The sequence below is a fragment of the Mesitornis unicolor genome, unplaced genomic scaffold, assembly GCF_000695765.1.
Source record: "Mesitornis unicolor isolate BGI_N332 unplaced genomic scaffold, ASM69576v1 scaffold17308, whole genome shotgun sequence".
Classification (NCBI taxonomy): domain Eukaryota; kingdom Metazoa; phylum Chordata; class Aves; order Mesitornithiformes; family Mesitornithidae; genus Mesitornis; species Mesitornis unicolor.
Window position 1 is genome coordinate 2,811 of NW_010204071.1, and position 11,805 is coordinate 14,615.

General features: G+C 50.7%; 1 protein-coding gene across 1 annotated transcript in view; it reads left to right on the forward strand.

Moving 5' to 3' along the window:
• The first annotated feature begins 452 nt into the window (after positions 1-452).
• The window catches only part of LOC104545739 (mannan-binding lectin serine protease 1-like), a 20,379-nt gene continuing 9,026 nt past the window's right edge, over positions 453-11,805 (forward strand). The window contains 9 exon segments of the mRNA XM_010190947.1: positions 453-592; positions 594-659; positions 2,850-3,075; positions 8,601-8,778; positions 9,017-9,148; positions 9,643-9,839; positions 10,149-10,296; positions 10,774-10,892; positions 11,689-11,767. Of these exon segments, the coding sequence (XP_010189249.1) occupies positions 453-592; positions 594-659; positions 2,850-3,075; positions 8,601-8,778; positions 9,017-9,148; positions 9,643-9,839; positions 10,149-10,296; positions 10,774-10,892; positions 11,689-11,767 (1,285 nt within the window).

Below are 11,805 nucleotides of genomic sequence, written 5' to 3' on the forward strand. Positions count from 1 at the left end.
TTGGAAGCCGGATTCCCATCTCAAACGCTGCACAGCAATGAGCAGAGAAACCAAAAGCCAGTCCCGAGCACCCATCCCAGCTGCAGCACCGCCACTAAAGCTATTTATCCCCGCACAGGTTTTGGGGTTTTTTCACACGTTCTTTGCCTTCTGTTTTTGCTGGAGCCTCCGACCCTATTGAGAGGCAAATTTTAGCCATCTGGCAAAGCAGGCTGTGAGGGGGGGAGCGGTGGGGGGAAGGAGAGAAAACACAATGTGCATGGGCACGCACACACACACACAACTCGGGAGATTAGGGAAGACAAAAACTTCGCTAGATACCGCGGCTGTAGCCGGAGCGCACAGGCGGCCCCGCGGCGGGAGGGGAGGGAGCGGCGACGGCGGCAGCGGGGACGGGGACGGCGATGAGGCCGACTTCAATGCAAGCACAGGTCTGCCCGCTGCCTGTGGGGATGTGGGGAGCGGTTGCAGGCAGGGGAAGGCGTGACCTGCATGGAAAATGCCAGACAGCTCCAGACGCACACACACATCGGCGCACACACGCTCACAAATCTCCGGCCGGAGATAAGGCGGGCGGCGGAGCTTTTGGGAGGAAAAACCAACCCGCAATCATCCTCCACTCCGAGCCCACTGGCAAACCCTTCCGGCAGCAAAATGAGGTGAGTAGCGCCGCGACGGGCTGACCCCGGTGTCCCTCATGCCGTGGTGTCGGTACACGGCCGGGCAGGGAGCCACCCCGCTGGGGAAGGTTTCCCTCTGATGAGCATGGCTTTGGTTTCTCCATCTGCGAGCGAACAGACGAGGCGTTTCTTATGCCTTGGCTTCGTGCTGCAGCCCAGTTTGCGTGCCGGCATCCCAACAAGCCGATAGGAGCCGATGGGAGCCGATGGGAGCCGATGGGAGCTGGTAGGAGCCGAGGGTGACGAGCGCATCGCCCCGGTGTACCACTCTGCCGTGGCCCATGGGCGAAAGGTGCAAGGGAGACTGGACGTAATGCACAGGCTTCACGTTTCTGGGCACGCTACGGCCATTTATCACTTTTATGTGAGGTCAAGACATTTCCTGGCATGGGAAAGAAGTTTGATCTTGCTTTGTCTCCCGCGTTTAAAGGGAAAGCGGAGTTGCACCGGCAAATGGCCCCGTTCAAGTGGAGGAGGTGATGTCCATTTACATCAACTGAGCATCCAGCCCCCTTGCATGTACTCTGACCAGAGGAGAAACAGATTTTCCCTTCACACATTTTTGTGGTTTCGGACAAGCTGTCAGAAAAAGGCATGTTCAACCTCACTGTGCTTGAAGGAAAAATCAATCCAAATGTCTTAGCTCCCATTAACTTTGCTTTGTAACCAAGAGCTGGGAAAAGTGATGGCACTACACAAATGAGCCCCACAAATCTACTGCCCTGGTTTTGAAAGAACACAGACAGTTAAAAAATAATCCACTTACATAGCTTCCATTTCCTTGCTAGCATACCTAAATCAAGCCCTGATTTTGAAACCGGGTGTACGTGTACATGTGAGTAGTTCCAGCGCCTGTAATACACACCTACAAGCCTTTGCCAGACCTTAGTACCTATTTTAGAAAGTGGAAATATTCATCGCTAATGGCTCTAATTTCCTGCATGTTTTTTTCCTTTATGCACTCCAACAAGTGTAAAGAGCTTGAGGTCTGCTCCTCTTTCTGGGTCCCATGCAATGGCACAGGCTTTTGTCCTTACATCCCCAGTACAGGCGTTTTTCTCCCCTTGCACAGAAAAATACTTGATTTATGTTCACTTTGATGCTCAAATGGAGCTTGAGGCTGATGCGAGGTCAGCTGGACTGCTGCTGGTTTACCTGTCCGTGGTAACTGGGACAAACTCTTTAGGCTGAGATTTTTTAAAAAGCTGAGTCTGATGACAAAAGGTCTCTCAGGAGCTCAGCCTCTGTGTGCTTATCTGTCTGGGGTGAATAATACCTTATGAATTGAAGAGAAAAAGAAAAAAGGAAAATAAGAAAGGAAAAGAAGAAAGGGGGGGTGGAAGAAAAAGAAAAGAAAAGAGAAAAGAAAAGAGAAGAAAAGAGAAGAAAAGAAAAGAGGAAATTAATAGTGTTGAGGGGGGGAAAGTACATTAAATAAGCAGTGTGTTCCCTCAAGAAAAGAAAAGAAAAGAAAAGAAAAGAAAAGAAAAGAAAAGAAAAGAAAAGAAAAGGAGAAAATAAAATAAAAGAATAATGGAAAAAAGAGAATAAAAAAAAAGGAGAAGATAAGTAAAAAGGAAAATAGTGGAGTGTAATGTGCTGGGTTACACTGCTGGAGCCTCAGTCTCTCCTTGCCCAGCTGCAAAGACGTGTGCTGTTTATTGAGAGTCAATTATCCAAATTTGGCAGGATGAGGCTAAGCAGTAATAATAATAATAATGATACTTAACAGTTACTGCCATGATACTTTCATTACACTGATTTTGAACGCGTCATTATTTTATTAAGCATCCTTATGTTTATTCTTCCATTAAATGAAGATTTGCCCATCAGAGCACCATTAGTTAAAGGATGCGTTGCCATTGACGGCTGCTCCCAAAAGGAAGAGAAACCCCGAGCTCCTGACAGTGCTTGGAGCTGGCTGGGAGCTGTGGATGTGCCTCTGCATCCTGTGTGACACCCTTGTCACCTCTGTGTAGCTCCCACCCTCACCACCACCTCCCCAGGGCTCATCGGGGGCTTTGCTCATGGTGACATGGTCCTGCACCTCCTCTTCCAGCTGTTTCAACTGTGTGACCATTTACAACCCACTAGGGAAAATAGACCAAGCCCTTGACAGGTTTTGGCATTGCCAGAGTTTCCTTTCATCTCCCCGTGTGTGTTTTCCAGGTACCCCTTGACCTGGTCCTTTTGGGCCTTGCTGCTCTGCAGGGTGGATGCCATCGAGCTCACAGACATGTTTGGGGAGATCCAGTCTCCCAACTTCCCCGATTCCTATCCCAGCGACTCAGAGGTGACATGGAACATCTCCGTGCCTGATGGATTCAAAATCAAGCTGTACTTCATGCATTTTGACTTGGAGTCATCCTACCTCTGCGAATACGACTACGTGAAGGTGAGCTGTGCTATCACGGGGGAGATGGTGGGGTAGCTGTTTGGGCAGCTGAGAGCGGGTAGTGCTGGAAAAGTTGAGCACATGCTGGTTTATCCCATTTATTAGGCCCAGGAGTTGCCATTCCAATGGACAACAGGGAAAGCTAACAACATCCATTGGACTAGCCAGTGAGTGGGACACCAGATTCAGAGCTGACCCACAGAGGACCAGATTTCTGCAGGCATTTGGGCACCTAATTCTCATTGAACCCAATGGGATTTACACACCCATGGACTGATGAAACGCCTGTGGCTAAAACCCCCATCTGTGCCACTCTGATGCCAACCACATGCAAGAAGGACCCCTGAGTTGGGCACCCATTGCCAGACCATGGCCAGAGGTGCACCTTGCAACCAGGCCATGGCTTGCAGGCTCTCGGGACACCCTGTCCAGCCCCCAGGGAATCAAAATGGTTGGACTTAAATGTCTTTTCCAACCAAAACCATTCTAAAATGGAAAGATTAGACCTGAGCTCCAGGCTGAGAGTTGAGGTCTGCGGGCCCAAAGGCTTCCTTGGGCCCAATGCAGACCCATTTCACAGCTAAGATACAAATTTCAAGGGTGCTGCTGGCAAATGCCTGCAGCACTAACAAGCCATGGATGTTTCAGGGTAGCTGTCAAAAAAATGCAGGAGATCTCAGTTTGCTTCATTGCTGGGCAAGAACCCATCAGAAACTGTGGTGCCACAAAGCATCGTTGCCTTTTGCACCACAGGTCTCTCCAGGCAGGGCTCTTTTGCACCCAGGACAAACTGGGTTCTTCCTATCTTTGAATCCAGACATTTTTTGTGCTTTCTAGCAGACCAGCAGTCGCAAGCAGGTGCTTTCTATGCTGAGTATGCCTTGCCCCATTGCCTGGCACAGAGGCAGGTGGAGGTTGCACCCAGGTCTGGAACCGCAAAGCTTAGCTCTGCTGCTAGTTACCACTGATTGAAATTATTGTTTTATTCTTGCCCTAAGAAAACAAAGCAAACGTCTGTGGTTTTTTTCCTCTAGGGCCTGTTGTTCACTGCTTTAATTTCCCCTTTGTGCTGGCACTCATTCTGCTACTAACAGCTCTCATTGAGGTTTGATTAGTTCTTTCTGCTTCTCCTGGATCTTCTCCAAGCACAAGGGCCAGGGACATATATAGAGATATATTGCTTTAAAAACTCAATAAGCTCAAGGAGCAGATTTCTTGGAAACTTTCCTCATTCCAAGCTTTACCCCTCCTCCCACCCTTCACCCCCTGCTCATTTTCCTTTTTCATAAGGCTCCCTGTTATTTGGCCATGGTGCCAACTTGGCATCGCAGCTCTCTCTGCCGCTGGATTTCCATAAGAAGGCGGTATTTTTCACAGGGATTTAGATCTCAGCTGTATAAATTTGCTCGGGGCTGTAACTCAGCTTGCAGAGCCGCCACCACAGAATTACATTTGAAAAGTGCTGAAAACGGATGGATTACGGGCGATCCATAGGTTACTCCGCTGAGTAAGGGTGCAATCTTTATGCTGCTAAATCACCGGCTTAGAAAAACTTCAGGAGAGCAGCGAATGACTCCATGGCCATTTTTCTTCCTGGGTCTGTGTGTCCAACATCTGTCTGCATCATCTCAAGATGTTAAAACAGCATCAGTCCACTCTTTGACAGAGGCCAACAGTGCATGGCTATAGAATATAATTACAGACCCAACACCTATAGGTGATTCTCTGTAATATGCTGCCAGTCCCACTGACCATGCTCAGAAAGCCACAGGTGATATCTCTGTGTTTGATGGTGCTCAATGTATTCCCCCTCCATCAAACTTGCTTTTGGTCACATAGTGTAGGAAATCATCTTGAGTGGCAAGCTCAGGGCAAGCCGAGCTGTAAACCCATGCAGATCTCTCGCCTTCGGGGTGGTCTTCAGAAAGGAACAGTTTCCAGAGCTCTGAAACAATGGCTAATTAAAACAATAGCTGTTTATTTATATGTATGCACACATATATATGCGTACGTATGTGTATATATATACAAAAGGAGCATGGCTCCCCAAGAAATGTTCGCAGGCCGGGAGGATTGTGCGAAGAGAGATGGCAGAGAGGGGGAGTCGTACCTCAGTGAGGAAGTGAACCAGGAGGAATGGGTTAGCAGCCCTCCCCTAAAATACCCACCCAGAACTGGCTGCCACTGGGAATTCAGGTGCACCTTTGCACACGAAAGGACCCTTAATGTATATTGGGGAGAGGATGTATGGGTAATGAAGTGGTAATGGTCGGGAGAGGATCTCCAGACCTTGATGGAGATTTCTGCTCCTGACTGGGGCTGTCCCATCCTTGCCTCATTTCCAAGAGCCAGCAGGATCAGTCATTTTGCAAAAACCCCATTAATCTGGGTGTTGCCTTCTTAAGTGCACTCTTAACTGCAAGGCAGCTCAGCAGGGGCCGTCTCATGCCCTTCCCTGCCTCTGACCATCTTGTCCCAATGTCACGTTCCCAGTGTCTTCAGCCCGGCACTGCGATTTCTCTGCCTAATGAGCCATTTATATATATTACAAGTGGTATGCTTGGCCTTCGTCAGTCCAATTAGTGCATTCCTGGAGGCAGGGGGGTGGCGGCTGCGTTTCCATGTTGTCTGCTGCCTGCTCCTCTCCAGCAGCAGACACTGAACCACCACCAGGCCAAATTCCTTTTGGTGTTTGGGGCATTTGGTTAACCCACCCCACGCAGGAAGCATCTCGGGAGCATCGCTGCTCCTGCATCTCTACCAATATTTCTTTGGGGCAAGGTTTCTTTGCTGCCAAGATAGAGCATCCCAGCTCCTGCCCCATAGGGGGAAATCAATACAAGGCTGAGGGGCAGCCACAGAGCTTGGGCCACCCCTTCTCTTAGCCAGAAATGCAGGGGGACAGAGCCACGGCCAAAGGGGGACCCCGTCTGCCTCCATCCAGAGGGGCAGAAATCTTAACAAGGCAATGAGGAGGCAAACGGAAGCAGTGAAGATGGAGGGAGGCAATGGCAAGGGTAAATTGAAGCCTCAAGAGTGTCGCTATATTTTATTTTTCAAAGGAGGATTCTTTCAGCGTATTTTTATAGGGAATTTCTCCGCGGCAATTGATATTTCCCTCAGGGACACATCTTCTCTAGTGAAAACGTCGACATCGTGACCCGAGAGGGAGAAACTCCAAACAAACAACCAGGATTTAATTACCAGCCTGCTCGCTGGATGTAAATGATCTATGAAAAAGTATACAGTCCTCAGCAGAAGCAGCAAATATTAACCAGGGATGATGACCTCTCTGTTTAGTTTACTGCTGGAGAGCTGTCTCTGCTCCCTGTGGCTGGGGGCATGGGACCCATCACAGATAAGGGGCCGTGGATACCTTCGGTGAGGAGAGCATAGCTTTCTGGGGCCTCATCCTGCTGCTCTGGGACTGTATCCAGGGATGCTGGGGGCAGCAGTGGGGCTGGCCCCATGGCAGGAGCATCCTCAGGCCAAGACATGAGGCACCAGGGAGGTTTTCCTGGGATTTGGGGATGTTGTGGGTCGCACATCAGCTGGGGCTGGAGGGGAGGGATGGGAGCTTACACAGTGGCTCCGGTGTCACGGCAGAGGTAACAGCCACCAGCCCCCAACCAGGCCTGCCTGGAAATTGCTCCTTCCCACAGCTTTTCCTTAAGAAAAAGCAGTTTCTGCAGACAAGATTGTGTGTTGGGGCCGAAATGCCATCTTCCTTCATGTGATGGCACTCCTATTTTTCAGTTTGAAACATTATTTCATTTCAAAACAATCTTTATTTCAGCTTTAAAAGAGATTCTAAAGCACCACAATGTATTTCAAAGGGATTGAAACCAGATGGATCCCAAATTACTTGTTTTCCTTTTTTTTTTCAGAATGCTGTTTCACCGAAAAAAAAATTTCAATTGGTTTTTTTTTGTCCCAATGCGGGGTACGTGTTTCTTCTCCAAATTCACAAAAATTGTCATCAGAAAGTCTCTCTCTTTTCTGGCCAGCTCCAGCTTGTATGAGAGCATGGAAAATATCTGGAGGCAATGTCAAGGCCTGCTGAGTTGCCATTTCCACATTGGCTTTCCCTGGTGTGAGCGAGTTTCCGCCTGCTTGTTCAGCCCTGGGAAATTTCCCTTTCAGTCCCAGCCCCTTCCTCGCCAGCACATCCCGAGGGTCTCCAAGAGAGGGGCATGCAGCCAGAGGAGGGTCTTACCCCACCGAAGCTATGGGAATGTCATTGCAACCTCTTTGGGACCCCATGGGTCCCTGAGCTGGTGGCTTTTTTTTCCCCAGACATGGGCTGGGGGGCTGCACGGTTCATCTCGGCCTCAATAGCTTGGCATGAGCAGCAACAGGCTGGCATGGTGGTGTTCATCACATTCCTCAGCAGAGAAGTTTATTCATATTCAAATCTCCTGGGGGAAAAGCAGGCAGGGTGCTGGGAATGAGCTGGGAGAGGCTGTGGAGGAGACAGAAACTGGGGGTGGGAGAAGGAGATGGGGTCAATGCTGAAACAATCCTGGGGAAAATGACAAGGAAAAAAAGGAAGGGAAGGGGTTTCCAGGGAAAAACAGAGGGTTTTCCGCAAGGATTAGAGTGCTTCAAGGCATGGGCATGGCTGTGCTTTAAAGGGATGTGCGTGGAGGTAGTGAGCAGGCTGAAATGATGGCAGGGCACGCTGGCCCTTTGGTCCCCTTCTGGAGCCCTCTGGGCCACGACACATTGCTCTGAGTCCAAACAGCACCTGGCACTGCAGGTCTGGGCCTGGCAGGGACCCTGGGTGGCAGGGACAGGACTGAGCTTGTCCGAGACAGCCCAGGGGACAGAAACAGCATTTGAATTACATCTGCTGCTTTGAGCCGATGCAAACCAAATGGGCAGGGGCTCCTCTGGGGTCCCAGGGCCCTCCCGGCAGCACAGTCCTCACACAGATGCTGCAGCCCAGATCAGTTTTTGGGCTGAGGGAGGATGCGAGGGAGAGGATCTCAGGTGCAACAGTGGAAATGACACGGCCCAGGGCTGATTTTCACACCCTTTCTTCTGTGCCACCTGCCCACGTCCTCACTACACCTCCCAGACAGGCTCCTTCCTTGCATCCTCTCCTCACATCCCCCAGCTCTGCCCTGCATCCCAGTATCTGCTCTCAGCATCTGTGACCACAGGCAGTAGCAGGCAGACCCAAGTCCCTGTGTTCATTTTGCAGAAACCCTGTAATTGCTTCACTGCATTAACAGCATGTCTGAGAGCTGGAGTGGTGGGAGTCAGATCTGCCATGCTCTGAGGGTCACACTCGGCTGCAGAAGTCACGCTGGATGCAGTGAGAATGGCTGGAAATTGCTTTTTTCAAAGATGCCTTGGGAAGGACCAAGGCAACACAGGGTCAAGGCCTACACAGAGAAAACTCGGAGGTGACCAACACTGGGGAGCACCGCAGGGACATGTCAAACTCCTGTGCTTTCCAAGCGCTCAGCGGGCTCAAGTCCCAAGCCCTGTGACTTCTCACCCGTTCTTTCTGCTCACAGATCGAAGCTGAGGAGCAGGAGCTGGCAACCTTCTGCGGCCGGGAAACGACAGACACAGAGCAGGCTCCTGGCCAGCAAGTGATCCTGTCCCCAGGGCCGTACATGGGGCTCACGTTCAGGTCTGACTTCTCCAACGAGGAACGCTTCACTGGCTTTGATGCTCATTACACCGCCGTGGGTAAGCAGCCTGCAGGACCAGCTTGCTAGGGGAGCAGCACAAATTTGGTAGAATCACATCCTAGGCCAGCCTTGTGGATCCTAGAAAGAGGCCTTGGTCCATATGGGACTCTCTGAATGCTCACATGACCCACCATGTGGGACAACTAATTTCTCAGTGCTACGCCAAATGTCCCCATGAGCAGCGATGAGTTGGGGGCTGCAGGGTGACCTCCCTTCCTTGTTAACCTCCATCCTAGATGTAGACGAGTGCCTGGAGAAGAGCGACGAGGAGCTGGCGTGTGACCACTACTGCCACAACTACATTGGCGGGTACTATTGCTCCTGCAGGTTCGGCTACATCCTCCACTCTGACAACAGAACCTGCAAAGGTATCACCCAGGACATGGGGACAGTCACATAGAGGGTTCCCTGAGCGGGCAACAGACCTACCGAAACACAGGCAAAACTGCCCTCTCTTGCTGCCAGGAGGGACAAGGTGCCTCTTCCCCTACAAACCAATAGCTTGGGACTGGAGAGCACCCAAGGTGTGCAATCCTCTTGTGTGGGAAGGAGATGTGGTTTCTCCTATGGGCTATGCTCCTCAGCGAAGCCTTGTATACCCCCTCAAGTCAGGGAAATGAAAAGGTTTAGTCTCTGCTCTGAATCTGCATCATGTAGATTGGCTGGGATTAGCTTTCAGCCCAGGACCTTCCATGCCACAGGCATATTTGGAGGTTGGCCGGGTGAGGTTCTTCTTGCATGAACCCATGTGGGGGTCCATGGACACACCTGGCAGGCCCCACTCCACAGGGAGGGCTCCTGAGGGTGGTCAGGGCTGGGATGTGGCTGGCAGGGCCCTGAGCGAGCCATGGCTGTGTTTCAGTGGAGTGCAGCGACAACCTCTACACCCAGCGGAGCGGGGTGGTCGCCAGTGCAGACTTCCCCCTCCCCTACCCCAAGAGCTCAGACTGCCTGTACCGCATTGAGCTGGAGGAGGGTTTCTTCATCACCCTGAGCTTCGAGGACAGCTTTGATGTGGAAGACCACCCTGAGGTGACCTGTCCGTATGACTACATCAAGGTGAGCTGGGCTCTGCACGCTCCTCCTGTCCTGCTCTCCTGTTGTTTCTCTGGTGATGAGACCAAAATTGCCCTGGTCTAAACAGGGATGGTGAAGCCAGCAGGAGCCCTGTGCTCAATTGAGCCCATGTCTCTTACCACATCTGATTTTGTCCTTCTCAGCCTATGCTGACCCTCTTTCAGTTCACATCCCCCCAGCACATGGTCTTCAAGCCCCACTGACCCTACTGCAGCCCCATCCATCAGGATGAAGAGATTCTTGGGGATCAAAGATTGCCCCCAAGCCACCCACTCTTCTTTCCCTTGACAGATTAAAGCTGGCCATAAGGAGTTTGGCCCTTTCTGTGGAGAGAAGTCCCCAGGACGCATTGAAACCCAAACCAACAGTGTGCAGATCCTCTTCCACAGTGACAACTCGGGAGAGAATAGGGGCTGGAAGCTGTCGTACACAGCAATTGGTAACTCCTGCTGGGCTTGGGCAATGGGAAGGGCTTGATAAACCCTGCAGATGGAGACCATGAGTTTGGTGGTTCATGATCCTGTCTTCAGAAAGTATCTGTTCCAGAAGTCACAAGAAAAGAGAAATTAAAATTAAGCCCTCCCTTTGCAGGGAACTTTTTTTTTCTCCTAAGCTAGATGGGCCCTGAAACAAGACCACATTGCAAAGTAGAACAGTTTTGGGTGGGATAATTGCACAAGCCACTGTTTTTAGCTCCCAGCCTTGTAGTATCCAAAGCCAGGGACAGCCTGGGACTGGGCAAAAGACCTGGAGCCTCCACTTCTTCTAGGAGAAGAGTCTGGCTGAGGCATGTTAGTGTACTTTAGCAGGAATAGCAGGGCAGGGATGCTCAGACCCTGCTACTGAGGCCGGGTGACAGGGCTCCATTTTCTCCATTCATTCAGTTTCGTTTGCTTCATTTGCTTTTAATTCCAAGGAAACCCATGCCCACTGCTGCAGCCACCCATCAATGGGAAAATCGAGCCTTCCCAAGCCAAGTACACCTTCAAAGACCAGGTTGTCATCAGCTGCAACACTGGATACAAAGTCCTGAAGGTATGGGGTGATGGTATGACACTGAGCACCTGGATAGGAAAGGGGGGATCCTTCCCTCCAAAGTCATTGCATCTCTGTTTGAGAGAGCGAATGTAACCCACACACCATCCTTAACCCCTTCTCAGGGACAAGGACAAAGCCTCCTCTAAAAGCCACCAACATTCATTCTCAAAGATGCAGAGGAGGAGAGGAGATGGCACCTTCCCAAGTCATCCTCTCATCATCCCTCCAGAGCCAGCCAGCTCATGGGATGCCAGACTTGGCACCTCTGACAGAGAAAAAGTCAGCAAAAACCCCCAGGAGCTGCCAGGCAGCCCCACAGAGACCAAACCCCACAGATCAGGCAGTCCACTGGGACTTTGGGACAGCTTTGGCAAGTCAGGAGGGCCAGAATTTTGGCAGCCCCTGTCTGGGAAGCAGCTGAGAGCCATGGGGAGCACGGGTGACTCATGGGGTGGCTGTCTTCCCTCCAAACCAGTAGCTTGCTTGGACTTCTGACATGGAGCTGGGTATTTCTCTGATCTCAGACTCATCCTTCATGCAGAGCTGCCTCCTTACCCATCCCAGCACCTAGAACAGGAATAAACATCTCCAGCTCTTTTGCATTCAGCATGCCACTGAGTTGCTGACAACAAGACAATTCTTCAAGCTTTTCATTATTATTTTATTGCATTTTTTTAGCTAGAAAAGTCCTCTTCCAGGGGTTATATCTTGACTAAATCACAAAGAGATTGACTTTCTATGAAGAGATTAATTTCCTTGCTTTGTCCTTGATGGTGTCTTTTTGCTGGCACAGGATGACCTGGAAAGCGACTCCTTCCAGATCGAGTGTCTAAAGGATGGGACCTGGAGTAATAAGATTCCTATCTGCAAAAGTAAGGACACCCTTCCTCACCCTGCCAATGTCCTTTTC